General features: G+C 39.9%; 1 protein-coding gene across 2 annotated transcripts in view; it reads right to left on the reverse strand.

Annotated features, from left to right (window-relative positions):
- faf1 (Fas (TNFRSF6) associated factor 1) overlaps positions 1-18537 on the reverse strand; it is a 415349-nt gene that overhangs the window by 304927 nt on the left and 91885 nt on the right. For both annotated transcript variants that reach the window (XM_043699222.1, XM_043699221.1), the window contains exon 6: positions 5299-5402. In XM_043699222.1, the coding sequence (XP_043555157.1) occupies positions 5299-5402 (104 nt within the window). The remainder of the gene's footprint in view (positions 1-5298; positions 5403-18537) is intronic.

An 18537-nucleotide genomic window follows, 5' to 3' on the forward strand; every position in this document is an offset into this window, starting at 1 on the left:
TTACTTTCCAGGTCATCCACTTTTTCTTGAAGGACCCAAACTTGGTTTTCCAGCATTCAAATTCTCCACCACGGTCTCCAACGCTGTGGTCCTTCGCTCGACTGTTTCCACTGATCGGTCCAGTGTTTGGATCTCCTGCTGATGCTTCTTCAGCACGGTAGATAACGGCTCCAGCGCTGCCTCAATCTTTTGTCAGAATTTAGCAAAATCCTAGCATAAATACTGCTACCCCATTAAATCCAATGGGGCTGCACTGGGAGTTTAAGCAATGGTTGCAGGCACGCCAGACATCGGAGGGGAGTGCCCTGCCTTCTGTACTCTTTTTGCCTCCTTTCTTTTATTTGCATTCATCCTGATCTTAAAGCTGTCAAATCACAGTTTTAAAAGCTCTCGATGTTCATCAACTCTATATTATCAATTTTTTTCTCAGGGGTGGTCAACGAGGAGGGGATAAAGGTCCACCTTGCCCGGGTTATGGCATCGAGCCCAGCACAGCAGACCTCTCAGAATGCCGCCATCTTGGATCTCCCGGCAGAAAGCTTTTGATATCAACAACTAGTCAGCATCACCCCACAGACCAGACCAATCAACTATTTATTGTCAGCCAAATCTCATTTTGTACACATTTCCTAGCTCCAGTTCATTTGCAACTACACTTCGCCCATGGTTGAGCAGCACATACAGTATGTACTGGTAACTTCGTCCTAAAAATGCAGCAATACCTTACACAATCCTTAGTTGTCAAAACAGTCATTTTCCCACTTTAGTTCACAATGAAAATTACAAAACAAAAGATTTGGTCTTTAAAATATCAGCTTTCTTGGTTGGTATATTGTTTTACTACCAATCACATGTCACATTCAGGTGTAAAATCCAATTTATTAAGTCTTTAAAAGTCTTTTAAAGTTTTCTTCTCAAAGAGAAATTGTATATTGCTAGAGATTGCAAAGACTTTACACATTTGCCCATACTTAAAAGCTGGCATAATTAATTCAATCTGTGTAACTTGTTCACATTTACACTACAATGCAAATTGCTGATAATCCCTGCTATTCTGGAATTTTATTTGGTGTTTGTCGTAAATCCAGATCAAAGTCGGTCACAAATCTTCTAACATGACTTCAGACATATCTTTTTGTTCTTCTGCAGAATCTCACAGTACATGGTCAACATAATAACTGCTCAATACAACCCATAAAATAATTTGTTCTTGCATATCTAAGTTTTCTCTTGCCCTGAGCTGTCAGAGGAAGTGGTGGAGGCTGGTACAATTGCAACATTTAAAAGGCATTTGGATGGGTATATGAATAGGAAAGGTTTGGAGGGATATGGGCCAGGTGCTAGCAGATGGGACTAGATTGAGTTGGGATATCTGGTCGGCATGGACGGGTTGAAACGAAGGGTCTGTTTCTATGCTATATATCTCTATGACTCTGATTTCTGTGTAATAAGTTTCAGCCAGCCAAATAGCTGAATGAGGAAGGATTCCGGCCCGAAACGTCGATTTTCCAGCTGCCTAACCTGCTGTGCTTTTCCAGCAACACACTCTCGACTCAGATCTCCAGCATCTGCAGACCTCACTTTCTCCAAATAGCTGAATGATCCTTCTGTTTAAATGCAGAATTAACAATCAACTTCAGGACACATCACTAATCAGCCAAAATCATCCTGATAATCTGCTAACTGGCTAGAAGAGTATTTTCAACTCTTTTATTCCCCCATCCTAATGCTTAGGAATTGGGCAATAGGTTTCAATAGTAGATTTGGATTGGCTCAGGCTTGGAGGGCCGAAGGGTCTGTTCCTGGGCTGTAAATTTTCTTTGTTCTCATTCAGAACAAATGTTGTTCAACTACTCTTTTGCAAGAGTGCCAGCTTCTTCATTCTGAAGTTTTAATTCACTTACCAGAATCAAAAATTGTCCTTGTAGTTCCTCAGCAGTCATACAAAGTTGTTTAGGTTTAAAATAACAAAATCATTTGTTTCTCTATTAGCCTAAAGTACTACTGCTGTGGTCTGCTCTGACACTTATGCCTTGGGAAGTGGTACCACAAATTTAATTCACTTCAATTCACTTCCAGTTGTTTTTAACTCTGTCATTAACCTGATGTTTCACTGTCTTTTGCACCTCAGAAATCAGGATTTTGTTTAAAAACCTCTCAGGTCAAACCACTGATCTTTACAATGGATTAAAGTCTATTGAGCTTGACCTTTATCTTCAATAACTTCATTGGATTTTGTGGAATGTCTGGAAGTCAAACATGGTTTCCAGATAGATTATCTCCTAAAATAAAGTCAACATCATTAATTCTGACATCACTCCTGCCACAGGGTATATTCAGACTACACAAGGGAACAGGTAAACAATTCCCAGTGACCAGTATCAATATACTATTAATTAGCAAGTATTTCCAAAATAGAAATAGAATCTTATACTAATAATGAGAAATTAAGCCAACTCGAGAATCATAGAATCCCTACTGTGTGAAAGCAAGCCAGTCAGGCCATTGAGTCCGCACTGACCTGCCAAAGAGCATCCCACCCAGACCCACACCCCCGACCCATCCCTGTAACCCTGCATTTCCCACGGCTAATCCGCCTAGCCTGAACTTCCCTGGACACTCTGGGCAGTTTAGCATGGCCAATCCACCGAACCTGCACCCTTTGGACTATGAGAGGAAACCCACACAGACATGGAAAGAATGTAAGTTCCACAGTTAACCCTGCACCTTTTCTTATTCTTCCATGGGCTAATTGCCCTTGAACTAATTAGCTCCTGGGCCATTTCAAAGAGCAGTTAAGAGTCAATTATATTGCTGTGTGCCTGCAGTCATGCAACTAGAGTAAGTAAGGTCAGCAGATGCATTTCCTTAAAAGACATCGATAAGCCAGATAGGATTTTATAACAATTGACAATGCTTACATGGCCATTAACCTGGCTTCATTTTCAATTATAGATTTTAATTTAAATTTTAACATGATAGTATTCAACCCCATGTTTCATAATTATTAACCTGAAACTCTTGATTAGGAGTCCAGTGACATTACCACTAAGCCACGACCTCCCTCCTCTTTAAGGATAATGACCTTTTTTGGTCTCCAACACCTCATATGTTCTATTTGCCACACACTGTAAATACATTGAAGTGAGTTAAGGTAGAACTTGCCATTGGCCCAGAGGATACTGGCTGCTCTCAGAGATGAGAACAGTTTAACACAAGCGTCATGATGCCTCAGATAAAGAATGAGGTTAAAGCAGTACATGACCTTAAATTAATCCTTCGTGTGACCTCAGTTGGCACATGAATTAAACGTCGGCTGTCGGCATCACTATACCACAGTAGTAGTAGTTTGTCAGATTTCACTCACTGGTACAATTACAAATGTCACCAGCTTAGTTTCTAATTCTTATCAATTTGTTTTTCCATGCACTGTCTTGATGCAAAAGTAGCATATTGGTTCTCTTGAACAATGCATATCTCCCACATTATGTTTTTAACCACTCTGAAAACATCTGTCACTTCATTTCAGCTTCTCCCCTCACAGCAATTACTATTCTGTTCACTATCTCCCCAGTTTTCTATTTGCCAAGGTTTACTGCCAGTTGTGTTTTTGGGGCAGATTGTAACCATCAGCCAAAACAGCAACCTCTCTGAACTTAGAAGCCTTACAGACTTCCAGATGGTAGACAGGGATCACTGCTTTTAAAGTGACTCTGTCTGATTAACTTGAACTTGTCCAAATTCCCTGCTATAACATTTTTTACAACAGGTAACAGTTTCCCTCTGATATTAAGCTAACCAGCCTGTCATTTCGCACTTTTTGCATACCAGCGTTTTTGAAAAAAGGCATTGCATTCACTGTTTTCGTATATAATGGAATCTCCCTAACCGAGGGGATTTTGGAAAATTTAAACACATGCATCAACTATTTCACCAACCACTATATTTTTTTAAGAAAAGCCCTAGGATGAAGTCCATCAGGACCTAAGATCTTGCAGCCCATAGCTACAACAATTTGTCCAGTGCCACTTCCCTGGTGATTGCAATTTTCTTACAATTTTTTGGTCTGCCTTCCATTTCCAGATTTACAGCTGTAACTAGGATGTTACTTGCATTCTCTATAGTAAAGATTGACATAAAATACCTGTTATCATCCTATTACAAAAGAAAATTATTATTACAAACCATTTGCAAAGGTCCAGCATCTAAACATTGTAAGCTTCCACTTTAGCTGCCTTGAGACAGCGTTGCGCAATGCCTCAATGAAAATCTCATCCAAAACACCATCATCATCTCTTTATTGAAGAGTTTGTGCTTGTTAGAACATTGAAAAAAAATGTTGTATAATTATTTATTTTTTCAAAAAATCTCCACCTCAATTATTAATTGAAGACTGGTTAAGACATTTTCTACTTGATTATCAGTGTATTCCTAATATTAGAATCTGCACCAGGCTCTCTACCCTCAGAAAACAATGCAAGTCTTTGGTGCATTAACACAATGTCATAATAATCAACATTTCATTCAAGACTAAATAATAATAGCTAAGTATAAATATCGTAATAACCACTACAATCTGAAATTTTGTCAGCCTTTAACTGAACATTAACCTCTTTTCAGAAGCTGTGCATTTCTTAATGAGAACAAATGAATTGTTGAAGTCATATAGAATTCTCAGTGTTTGATCTTGAAGTTTATGTAATCAATTTTACTAATTCATAGATGATGTCTGATTAATTACAAAATTTACAAGTGACAATATAATATCTGACAAAATAAATTGTTCATTTCAGAGACCTGATACACTAATTTTAAAATCATTTTAGACAAGGTAATCTTACACCATAGCTGTAGACCTCGTTTCCAATTAGATTCAATGGTCTGAATTTCTGAAATGTTCTCCTGCACAACCACCAAAACTTTGCCAGAAGACCTACGGAAACCCTGGAAAAACAGCATAAACAGTCAAAATGAAGACTTTCCTGGGTTTCCATGGCTCTTACACCAGCACTCTGACAGACAAATAGGAGATCTCCATGAAAATACACACTCAAAGATTTCTAAATACAAGATCTGCTTTGCTTTCTAACCCTTGTTAATTACCAAGTATTGGATTTGTTATTATTCATAACAGGTTATCCAATGGAAATTTACAAAAATGTTCTTGATTGGTTGTGGCACTCCCACTTCAGTCAACTACAGAGCAGAAAAATACAGTCAAATAAATCAATGCTGAAGGAAAGTTATCAGATGCTGTATTTACAGAAAAATATGGAAGAAAGTAATTTGATAGCTTACCCAGACTGACTTGTGGCTGGCCCTTCTGATCCTGGTTGGACTATGTCAGGTGTGAGAACGTAAAGGCTATTATTCTTAGGCAAGTGAAGAGACCTCAGAATAGTCTGCAGATGAGAAGTGATCAAATTAAAACTCAAGGATTTAAAACAGATCAAACTCAGTAAAAATAAGGTAATTCAAAAAGTAACAAACACCATGCTAACAATCGAGAAATCTAAATCCTTAAATTAAACAGTGCCCAAATGTCTGATCACCACAGTCCTCACATCAACTTGATAACAAGATCAAATCTCACAGGGTATGAATCCTCAGTACAGTGCATGCTTACTCCCCAAAGCCTATCCACTATCTACAAGGAAGAAGTCAGGAGTGAGATGAAATATTTTCCACTTGCCTGGCTGAATTCAGTTTGAATAATACTCACAAAGCTCAGCGCTATCCAAGACAAAGCAGCTCACTTGATTAGCATTTCATCCACTAACAATGTACAGTGACATTAGCATGTTACATCTACAAGACGCACTGCAGCAATGCCCTTGGCTCTTTTCACAGCACTTCCAAGCCTGTGACCTCTACTACCTGGAAGATCAAAGGCAGCAGAAACGATGGAAATACCAGCGCCTGCAGTGTCCCCTCCAATCGACTCACCATCGTGATTTGCAACTATATTGCGTTACTTCACTGTCATAAGGTCAAAATCCTGGAACCTCCTTTCTAACAGCTACGCAGAAAGGGTAGCACTCCACCTTCTCCAGGACAATTCAAAATAAACAGTAAACATTGGACTAGCCTGAGATGTCTTGCGAATGCATAAATACAAAAGTGCTGCTCTCCTACAGCTCATCATCACTGCTATTAGTTCTTCAACGAAGGACATAACATCCCTATGTGAATTTACTTCAAGTACATGAAGACAATTACATAAATGTATTGCACAGGGACTGCTACCAAGGATGATCCTGTAGTCACATGATACAATGATAAGAGAATTGAGTAATTATAAAATATCAATTTCCAATTAGTCTACAATATCTACAACAGATCCAGTAATGATACAAGGAAAAGTACAATAATGGAGAGCTTTAAAAAATATAGAAAACTTTAAAGCCATTTCAAAAGCAGTCCATACAATAAGATAAAATTAGAAATAAACCTAGCTGCACAAGGACAGAAACAAGAATCTAATATCCAAGTTGTCTTATTATTATTTTACCTTTGTAAAAACACAATTTAGCATCTGCTTAGAAAACAAAATTGCTGTCACAACCACATTAGCAAAGCAAACACCTAGTAGTGCACAGATCTTGCTCAATTTAATAAACTGCAAATGTTGGCAAATTCTATATAGCACTGCAATACGTGATGGAGCTCGTTGGATAAACAAATGAATGAATAGATTAACTTTATACCATTTACTTCATCTTTCTGCTGTTCGGATGACATTTCAATATTAGGTTGGCTATTAAGTTGATGAGTTATCAAGGGGAGTTGATGGCCAAGTGGTATTATCGCTGGACTGTTAATCCAGAGATTCAGATAGCGTTCTGGGTACCCAGGTTCAAATCCCACCATGGCAGATAGTGGAATTTGAATTCAGTAAATATCTGGAATAAAGAATCTAATGACTGCTTTATATCCACTGCCAATTGTCTGCAAAACCCATCTGGTTCACTAATGTCCTTTAGGGAAATCTGCCATCCTTACCTGGTCTACTTACTTGCCATTCCAGATGCACTGCAATGTGGCTGACTCTCAACTTCCCTATGGGCAATTAGGAATGGGCAATAAGTGCTGCCTAGCCAGCAATGCCCTCATCCCATGAACAAATGAGAGGAGCTGGAGAAGCATCAAAAAAGCATCAAAGGAAAGAAGGATGGAAACTGCAGAGACACAGGTCATTACCTTTTAATCCTAGAGGCCTAGAGATTTGGCCCTTGTTCAATAAAGGACATATGATTAAGGTTTTGGAGAAGATTTGTGGCTCAGGTTATGGATCCGATTGTCTGACTGCTTGCTGAGCTGGTGGGCTTGTTTTCAGACATTTCATCTGATGATGCTAGGTAATATCATCAGTGAGTCTCCAGTGAAGCTTTGGTGTACTGTCCTTCTTGCTATTTGTGTGTCTTGGTTTGCTGTGATAGGTGGTATCATTTCCGGTGGTTCTGTTTTTGAGAAGTTGGTAAATGGGGTCCAGAACTATATATTTGTTAATGGAGTTCTGATTAAAATATCGGGCCTCTCAAACCTCCACCCATGTCTTTGTTTGGCCTGTCCCAAGATGGATGCATTGTCCATGTCGAACTGGTGTCCTTTTTCATCTGTACGTATGGGATACTTGTCATGTCAGTCATGTCTTTTGGTGACCAGTCTCTCAGTCAACTGGGACCCATTATAGAAAGGCAGCAAAAATGTATGGTCAAATCATGCATGAGCAATTTGTACTTTTTGATGATCCAACAAAGAATGTTGGTAAAGACAGTGTAGTTAATGTGGCATATATTAATCTTCATCTGAAAATATGCTACATAACAAGCTTGTCAGCAAAGTTAGAACGCATGGAATAATAGGGACAAGAAGCAGCATAAACAAAAACAAAATGGGTTGAGAGAGAGGGAACAATGATAATTTTTTGGATTGGAGACAAGTACATGGTCTTGAAATGCATTAATGAGCAGAGGTCACAGCCCTAAAATGACAATGCTTGGAAGTATTGTGAACTGTGAGGATAGCAACAAAATTCAATATCGTAGAGACACGCAGAGTCAATGTGCCCAAAAAATTAAAGCTAATGTAGAGAAGTATAAAATGATTAATTATGGTAGGGAATGGCCAGCAAGGTTAAGATTAAGTAGTTGCTATTATCTCAGCTGATATTACTACTGGTCAAGTCTGATCCCAGTCTGAAATTTGGTTTGATAGATTTTTGTTTAGGTTTTAATTAGTCGGTCTTTCACTGAAACACAGATTCACTGCACCAGATGCGATTTTAACAATAAAACAGAAATTCACAACACAAAAACTAACAAAAACAAAAAAAAATATTTACCTATAACACAAGTTTAAAGATTTTGAAAAATATGGTAAAATACAATCCCACTAATCACAACAGAACTCCTTTACAATGTTCACACATGAAAGAATTCCATTCTTTATCACATACACAGGGCTTAGTTTAAATTTATTTTAATAGTGGCTTCAATTCCCAATGTTGAGAATCTAATAGCTTTTTCCTCGAATCTTCAGACTTCTTCAGCTTCAAATCATTCCCAACGACATAAAAAAAACTACTGGCCTGGAACTTGCAAACTAAACTACTTCCACAGAGCTAACCAAATTTTAAACCAATTCCTTTTCATGTGGACCAACGTTTTTGCATATCAATCTTCTACGAAACTGCCCAATTCAAAAAGGTCTTCCTTAACGTGGGGGAGACATGGGGGACTCACCCCCATCCAAAAAAAAATCAATCTCTGACCTTCTAAACTGAAAGCCTGATGCACAACTCTTTATTTGCTTGTAAAAGCTCTCACAACATAAACAAATTACTTACAAACTCCAAGAATTCTCTCTTCCAATTTTTTTTTTATAAAAGAATTCACCATGGCGGCAGAAAAACGTACATGATCACAACTCTTTCAGACACACAGATCAAAACCTCAAGCCCCTGGTTCAAACTCTAAATTAAATATTAAAATTAGATACATCACAAACCTTACATCACAAAGTAGTTGTAAAAGGGATGCAGGAATAGAGGAACTGAGGGTATAAATCCGTGCAGGTGGCAGGACAGGTTGAAAAGGCAGTTAATAAAGCATGCAAGGTGGTGAGCTATATTGAGTGTACAAAATGAAGTTATGATAATGCTAACACACTGGTTTGGCCTCAATGAGGGTTGTGTGTTCAAATCTGGTCACCACCCTTCAAAAAGGTTATGATGGCATTAGAGAGGGTTCCAGATTGATCAGAGAAGAAGGGGATCTCCTCCTTGCACTCCTTTGATAGCAAAAGCATCCTTCCTCAGGTAAAGAATCCAAAACTGCACACAATATTCCAGGTGTGGCCTCAACTTTTATGCACGGTTTAAGGCACAAAACGACGTGACATTGAGGAGGTCCACATCCCCTCCCAATGACCAGGTGCTGTGTCTTGCCATGGCAGAAATGAGGAAAACCCTGTGCAAAGTCAACCCACGTAAGGCTGCTGGACCAGATAACATCCCTGGCAGAGTGCTCAGAGGATGCCCTGATGTACGGTAGATGTTATCACAGACATCTTCAACATCTCCTTGAGCTGTGCCATAGTTCCAATGTGCTTCCAGGCCATGAACATTGTGCCAAAGTAGTCTTCAGCGTCCTGTCTTAATGACTACCACCCTGTGGCACTTACACCCATTGTCATGTAGTGCTTTGAAAGGCTCGTCATGAGGAAAATTAAGACACTGCTGCCCCCCCTCAATGGATACCCTGCAGTTCGCATATCAAGACGACTGCTCAACAGATGATGTCATTTGCACCATCTGCCCCTCACCCACCTGGAGAAGAAGGACCACTGAGTTCACAGATTTCAGTTCAGCATTTAACACTATCAGTCCTCAGCGCCTGATTGGAAAGCTGAGTCTGTCGGGCATGAATACCTCCCCCTAAGTGGATCCTGGACTTCCTGACAGTCCAGATCGAGAACAGCATCTCCAAAACCATCACAGCGAGCAGAGGGCCGCCCAGGGCTGTGTGCTCAGTACACTGCTGTTCAGCCTGCTGACACACAACTGTGCAGCGATGCACAGGTCAAATCACATCATCAAGTTCACCGATGGTACAACTGTAGTGGGTCTCATCCACAGGAACAATGAGTCGGCATACAGAGAGGAGGTGCAGCAGCTAATGGACTGGTACAGAGCCAACAATCTGTCTCTGAATGTGAGCAAGATGAAAGAGTTAAAAATCACACAACACCAGGTTATAGTCCAACAGGTTTAATTGGAAGCACACTAGCTTTCGGAGCGACGCTCCTTCATCAGGTGATTGATTCAAGATGAAAGAGATGATTGTTGATTTCAGGAGGCACAGAGCGACCAATCTTCGCTGAACATCGACGGCTCCCCCATGGAAATCATGAAGAGCACAAATTTCTTGATGTACACCTGGCGGAGAATCTCACATGGACCCTCAACACAAGCTCCATAGCAAAGAAAGCCCAGCAGTGTCTCTACTTTGTGCAGGCTGAGGAAAGCCCACCACCCACCCCCATCTTCACCACATTCTACAGGGGGTTCATTGAGAATACCCTGAGTTCCTGCATCACTGCCTCGTTTGGGAATCGCATCACCTTGGATCGTAAGACCAGACAATGTATGGTGAGGACAACTGAGAAGATCATCAGGGACTCTCTTCCCTTCATTACAGATATTTACTCCGCCTGGAAAGGATTCTGAGAGATAGGATTCACTATTATTTTGCAAAACAGAGTTTGATTAAAGATAGTCAGCATGGCTTTGTGAGGGGCAGGTCATGCCTCACGAGCCTTATTGAGTTCTTTGAGAATGTGACGAGACAAGTTGATTAAGATCGAGCAGTGGATGTAGTGTAAATAGATTTCAGTAAGGCATTCCCCATAGTAGGCTCAATCAGGAAGTTAGGAGGTATGAGATATAGGGAAATTTGGCTGTCTGGGTACAGAATTGGCTGGCCAAAAGAAGACGAGTGGTAGTGAATGGAAAGTATTCCGCCTGGAGGTCTGTGACCAGTGGAGTCCCACAGGGATGTGTTCTTGGGCCTCAGCTCTTTGTAATTTTTATAAATGACTTGGATGACAAAGTGGAAGGGTGGACTAGTAAGTTTGCCGATGACACAAAGGTTGGTGGTGTTGTAGACACAGTGTCGAGGGCTGTTGCAGGCTACAACAAGACATTGACAGGAAGCAGAACTGGTCTGAGAAGTAGCAAATGGAATTCAACCTGGATAACTGTGAAGTGATTCCTATTGGAAGATCAAATTTGAATGCTGAATACAGGGTTAAAAACAGGATTCGTGGCAGTGTGGAGGAACAGTGGGATCTTGGGGTCCACATACATAGATCCTTCAAAGTTGCCACCGAAGTTGATAGGGCTGTTAAGAAGGCTTACAGTGCTTTGGCTTTCATTAACAAGGGGATTCAATTTAAGAGTAGTGAGGTTTTGCTGCAGCTCTATAGACCACACTTGGAATATTGTGTCCAGTTCTGGTCACCTCATTATAGGAAGGATGTAGAAGTTTTAGAGAGGGTGCAGAGGAGATTTACCAAGATGCTGCCTGAATTTGAGGGCTTGTCTTATGAAGAGAGATTGAATGAGCAAGGGCTTTTCACACTGAAGAGAAGGAAGAAAGAGAGGTGACTTGATAGAGGTGACTTGATAGAGGTGTACAAGGTAATGTGAGGTGCCCTATGAGGAGATAGCCAGAGACTTTTCCCCCAGGTCTGTCACGGGAGGTATAGGGGAAATGTCAGAGATAGGTTCTTTACGCAGAGAATGGCAGGTGCGTGGAATGCACCGCCAGCTGAGGGACATTTGAGTGACTGCTGGACAAGCACATGGATGGCAGTAAATTGAGGGGTGTGCAGGTCAGGTTGATCTTAGATTAAGGTAAATGCTCAGCACAACATCGTGGGCCGAAGGGCCTGTACTGTGCTGTGCTATTCTATGTTCTATAACTGTTTTCTTTAAATGGCTCTGTGGTACCCTACTAATCACTGCCTGTCATTCAGAAAAAGACCCATTTATTCCTATTCTTTGGTTCACAGACAGGAAACAATTTTCCATCCATCTCAGTACACTACCCCTAATCCAATGAGATTTAACTTAAACATTCATCTCTTTTGTGGGAATTGTCAAGAGCCTTTTGAAAGTCCAATTAAACCATGTCCTTGGCTCCTCTGATCAACTCGACGAGTTACATCCTCAAAGAATAAATTTATCAAGCATGATCTGCTTTTTGTAAATCCATGCTGGATCCTGCCACTGTTTTCCAAGTAAAATCCTTGATAATGAACTCTCGTATCTTCCCCATTATCAATGTCAGGCTCACTGGTCTACAATTTCTTGTTTTCTCTGTCTCCCTTTTTAATAGTGAAGTTACTTCAGCTATCCTCAAGCAGTTGAAAGAGTGGCTGGAGAGATTGTGTAGTAAAGTGGATTGAGATTCTTGAGGCCTTGGGGCAGATTCTGGGGAAGGTGGAGTTTTACAAGCCAGATAGTTGCTGCCCAACAGGGAAGTGACCAATATCCTCAGGGGTGTTCACATACCATGAGGGAGTGTTTAAAATAGAACAGCAGGGGGAGGAAACCTGATGGATGAGAACAAAAGTGAGGAAAAATAAGATGGAAATGGAAATTAGAAAATTAGAAAGCAGGAAAACAAAAATGAGTAGCCTAACAGCAAATAATTCAACATTACCTCCATGTTCTTGTACTTGTGCCCCTATTAATAAAGACAAGAATATTGTATGCTATATTCACTGCTCTCTCTCCTGTTCTGCCCCTTGCAATGATCTGTGCGTACATACACTCACATCCCTCTGCTCCTGCACTCCACTCCATCCTTAGAATTATACCCCATCTTACACTGTCTTTCAACATTCTTCCGACCAAAATGCACCATTTCACACTTCTCTGCATTAAAATATTTGCCCACTTCAACATTGGAATTTTATCCAGAAGGGCATAGACAAACATTCTCTATCTTCTGGCAGAATAAATTCCTTCACATCTCAATTTTGAATGAAAGTCCCCTTCTTCTCTAACTGTGTCCCCTAGCTCAAGACTCCCTCATTAGTGGAGACATCTTGACAACAGGAATTAGCCGAGTGAGTAGCCTCTTGAAATGCCCCCAGTGCTAGCATATCCATTTTTAAAATACCAAAAACTAAACTGTACGCAATACTCCGTATATGGCCTCTCCAACATCCTGCAGATTTGGGACAAGACTTTCCAGTTTTAAATTCCAACCCACTCGCAAGACCAAGATTCTATTTACCTTCTTAATGACTTGCTGCACCTACATGTTACCCTTTTGTATTTTATGCATAAATGGACCTAGATCACACTGTACTACAATTGGTTGCCACCTCGCTCTATTTAAATAACAATCTGCCGACCAAAGTACACGACCTCATACTTTGTGACATGAAATTCCATCTGAGACTTTTTTGCGCACTCAGTCAACCGATTTATATCCCCTTGTAGATTCATTGCGTCCTCATCACAACATGCCCTTCCACTTATTTTTGTACCATCAGCACATTTGGATACTTTACACTCTCCTCTCTCTCTTCCAAGTCATTAACATGGATAGAAATAATTGAGGTTCTTGGACTAATCCTTGAGGAATTCTCCTAGTTATGTCTTTGCCACCTGAATAAAACCTATTAATCCCAACTTTATGAACCTATCCTCATCCATGCTAATGGATTAACCTTAATATTGTCCATCTGATGTGGCACCTTGTCAAAGTCAAAGGTCTTCTTGAAGACCAAATACATTACATCTATCACTTCTTTATTGACTCAACTGGTTAGATCCTCAAAGAACTCAAGTAAATTTTGTCAAACATAACTTTGCTTTCACAAAACCACACTGACACTGTTTGATTGTGTTAAGCTTTTCTAAATTTGCAAGTATTTCTTCCTTAATTACATTTTCTAGTTTTTCCCCAATAACAAATTTTAGGTTAATTGACCTATAGTTTCTTGCTTTATTTCACCTGGTCTTCTTGAACACAGTGGTCATGTTAACCTTTTTCCTAGAACTATCTCAGAATCCTGCCAATATTTCAACCAAGGCTTCCACTTTCCCTGCAGCCATTTTCTTTAAAACTTTAGGATGCAGGTAATCAGTTTCTGGTGACCTTTCTGCCTTTGGTCTCATTAATTTGTCAATAACTGGTTCAAGAAATCAGCTTACCACCACTTCAAGGGCCGCTAGGGACAGGCAATAAATGCTGTCCAGCAAGCAATGCCCAAATCTCACGAGTGAATAAAAAATAACCTTTATCTTCTGTGATAGAGACTGTTACAAGATCTTTCATACCATTAGCACCTTGCTTATTGTCTGTTTTGTAATGTTTATAGTATCTTAAACAACGAAGACCGATGCAAAATATTGATTGAATTTTCTGTCATTTCCCTGTTCCCTATTATTGACTCTCCAGTTGCATCCTCCAAGGGTCCTACATTTACTTCAGCTATTCACTTTCTTATTATATATGTCCACAGAAGCTGCTGCTGTTTGCTTTTGATTTCTTGCCAATTAATTTCTTACTAAAATTTTCTTGCCCTTTCTTAGCTTTTTAGTCATCTGCTGCTGTCTATGAAAAAAAATCCCAATCCTCTAGCCTGCCCCTAATTTATGGTGCTTTGTATGTTTTAATTGTTAATGGGTGATACATTTTCCTCAGAGTCTTCCTTTCTCATCTGAATAAATTTTTGCTGAGTATTATCAAATATCTGCTTAAATGTCTGCTATTGTACATCCAATGACATTCTTCCATTGTATTTTCCCCAGCCTGCTTTAGAAACTCTTTCTTCATATTACTGCAAGTGCCTTTTTTCTAAGCTGAGGTAACTGGTTTGAGATCAAAGTTGCTCTCCTTCAAACTGAATTTGAAATTCTACCAAGTTGTGATTGTTAGCCACTGGAGGATCCTGAAATCTCTTATTAATCCTATCTCTTAGTTCGAAGATAGCCTATACCAAGTAGTTGTGCAATGTACTGCACTAAGAAACAATCCCTGATGCACTCTACAAATGTGTCCCCCATGGTACCTTTGCCTATTTAATTTGTCTAGTCATTTTGTCAATTAAACTTACTGATGACAATCGTAGCCTCCTTTCATGGCTCAATTATTCCTTGGTCCGAAACTGAGCCAATTCTTCAGAGTCTACAGATGATTCCCATCAATGTCTTTTTTCCATTACTATTCCTCATTTCCACATAATGATCTTCTGTAGTCATATGACAACCCATCACTACATTGTTTAGACTTGCTAGGATAGTGTGCTGGAAATCAAGTCCCACTATTCCTGAAGTATTCATTACAGAAGACAAAAAATTTAAAAAGTTTCCTGATTTTCTGATTCAGGTTGATAAAAAGCATGAACTAAGTTACTGTACTGAACAAGATTCATTATTTATTGCAGATACTTGAATTCTCACTACAGGTAAACAGTTATAAAACATTGGCACATAATGCCACGAATTAAAGCTTTAATCCTCTTTTCAACATCCTTTTACTTGCACACACAACCAGAAAGGGATAGGATAAAATAGGTCATGGATGGACAGAAAAAAATTCTGAAAAGACAGTTCAGTAGTTTTCAATCCCAAGTAATGTTGTTGAGATGATCCTTATCAATCTTCTGCTGGCCAGCGCATCACTTCAGTTGTCTTCCTCTGGATGCTTTCAGAAGTTGGAGAGACACATAAGGTAGCCCGATTTATTTATAACAAGTCGCTGACTGAACAGTTATTAGTCAATGTTTACAACAACTGCTGCAAGCAAGGTAAACGGGTTTTCTGCAGATTAAATGAGTTTTAAAGTTTCTAGAGAGAACACAGACTACTCCCAAGCTGGGAAAGAAATGAACATTTCTCTCTCCCTTGTTTCCAGCTTCAAGCTGTTCAGTTCCTCAAGAACAAATCACAATTATTGGCAGGCAAAAAGGTCTAACATTGGACTAGTGACCAGTTGTCATCGACCAATCAACTGCTTACTAGTCCATCGACCAATCAACTGCTTCATTCTGAGAAAAAGCTGCATTGGTACACCACCTCTACTTGAAATGATCTGCAACTCAAAACACCAACTATGTTTGTTCAAACAGTTGTTTACACAATTCCTGGCAGGAGTTTCAGGTTATTTGTTTTTCAAAACTGCAGCCATTTTGTCTTACACCGATTTTAAAACAGCTCTTTCTCATTTCAGTCCCCACTGATTAAAAGCACAAAATAAAATACATAGTTCTTAAAGCAGTGAAACCAGCCTTTATTAACAAAGCTACCCCTACTTCCTTTTCTTTTTTTATCTATTCTTCCTCGCTGAATAGTGTTTAATATTGAGTTCCCAATCTTAGTTATTATAGAGATGTGGTTGTAGGGTGACCATCAAGCCATATTCATTTTTTTCTGTTTTTGTCATTAATTCATCCACGTGCTCCATGACATACAAATACTGTGCATTCAGGTAAAGAGTCTTAGAGGTGACCTTTTACTGTTATTACTTCCTCTAGCTCTGATTTCAGCTGCATTCTTCTACCTCTTCCTGTTACATTTTGATTACCATTTGTTTCTTCATTACACTGCACCTCAGCTCTCTCATTTTATCAATTTTTTAAGCTTCCCTTCAACTAAACTCTCCCTAAACCCCCCCTCCCCCCAACCAATTGGTTTACAGCCCTATGTAGAACCTTAGTCATGATTCATCAGGATACTGATTCGACAATGGCTGAAATGAAGCCTGTTTCAATTGCAGCTCACTTTCCTAATAATGGTGCTACTGCTTCATGAACCATAACCCATTCCTGCCACACCAATCTTTGAGCTGCACAGTTACCTCTCAACTTATTTACCTGAAGCCAATTCAGATGTGGCTTAGGAGTGTAACTGGGAATTACCACCACAGTGGTTCCACCTTTAACTTTAGCCTAACCTGCTCATAACCCTTCAGCAGAGCTTCTTTCCTAATCTTATGTTGTTGGTACCTGTGTAGACCAAGACAACTGGATCCTTCCCTTCATATTTGAAGTTTCTCTCCACCCAAAAGAAATGTCCTAAACATTGGTACCACATAAGGAGACTCACTGCCTTTGCTGCAGAGAACACTATATTTCCCCAACTATGTTATCCCCTATTACATTTTTCTCCCCAACTAAATTACGTTCCGGACCACGGTGCTCTGGAGAGTTCACTCATTCACCTTGAAGGCTATGTCCTCATCCACATTGGGAACAAAAACCTTGTACCTTTTAAGAGCTGTGGCTCCTCCAAATCTGAACTGCAGTTCCCGATACCTGTATCGCTTCACAGCCTCCTGCCTCTGATTACAAACCAAATTCAATGCAATTAATCAAAGGGGTGTGATTGCCTCCTGAAACAGTGTCCAGGTGCCTGTAATTCTTCCTGATATGCCAGTGTTGCATTCAGATTCCAGCTAATCAAATCTAATCCCAACTACCTCAAATCGCTAACAATTGTTGGAGGTCACTGTGGAAGGCAGCAACTCCCACATATTATAGCTGCAACATATTGCCTGTCCAGCCATCTCTATTCTATTTAACTAAATTGGATGTTAAATATTTTAAAAGTGAAGTTGTTCAGCTGGAATATCATCCTCTGATTTAAACAATGTAAAAGTCAAATTGTTTAGACATTTTTTTAAAAGGTCACATTTCGGGGATCGAATGAGATAGCAAGAATCCAGAGAAAGTATATTCCTGTCAGGGTGAAAGGGAAGGCTGGTAGGTATAAGGAATGCTGGATGACTAAAGAAATTGAGGGTTTGGTTAAGAAAAAGAAGGAAGCATATGCCAGGTACAGACAGGATAGACTGAGTGAATCCTGAGAGTATAAAGAAAGTAGGAGTATACCTAAGAGGGAAATCAGGAGTGCAAAACAGGGACATGAGATAGCTTTGGCAAATAGAATTAAGGAGAATCCAAAGGGTTTTTACAAATATATTAAGGACAAAGGGTAACTAGGAAGAGAATAGGGCCCTTCAAAGATCAGCAAGGCGACCTTTGTGTGGAACCACAGAAAATGGGGGAGATACTAAATGAATATTTTGCATCAGTATTTACTGTGGAAAAGGATATGGAAGATGGAGGGAAATAGATGGTGACATCTTGCAAAATGTCCAGATTACAGAGGAGGAAGTGCTGGATGTCTTGAAACGGTCAAAGGTGGATAAATCCCCAGGACCTAATCAGGTGTACCCGAGAACTCCGTGGGAAGCTAGAGAAGTGGCAAACGTTTAAGAAGGGTGGTAAGGACAAGCCAGGGAACTATAGACCAGTGAGCCTGACCTTGGTGGTGGGCAAGTTGTTGGAGGGAATCCCGAGGGACAGGATGTACATGTATTTGGAAAGGCAAGGACTGGTTCGGGATAGTCAACATGGCTTTGTGCATGGGATAGCATGTCTCACAAACTTGATTGAGTTTTTTGAAGAAGTAACAAAGAAGATTAATGAGGGCAGAGCAGTAGATGTGATCTA

Source organism: Chiloscyllium plagiosum, chromosome 11, assembly GCF_004010195.1.
Source record: "Chiloscyllium plagiosum isolate BGI_BamShark_2017 chromosome 11, ASM401019v2, whole genome shotgun sequence".
Classification (NCBI taxonomy): Eukaryota; Metazoa; Chordata; class Chondrichthyes; order Orectolobiformes; family Hemiscylliidae; genus Chiloscyllium; species Chiloscyllium plagiosum.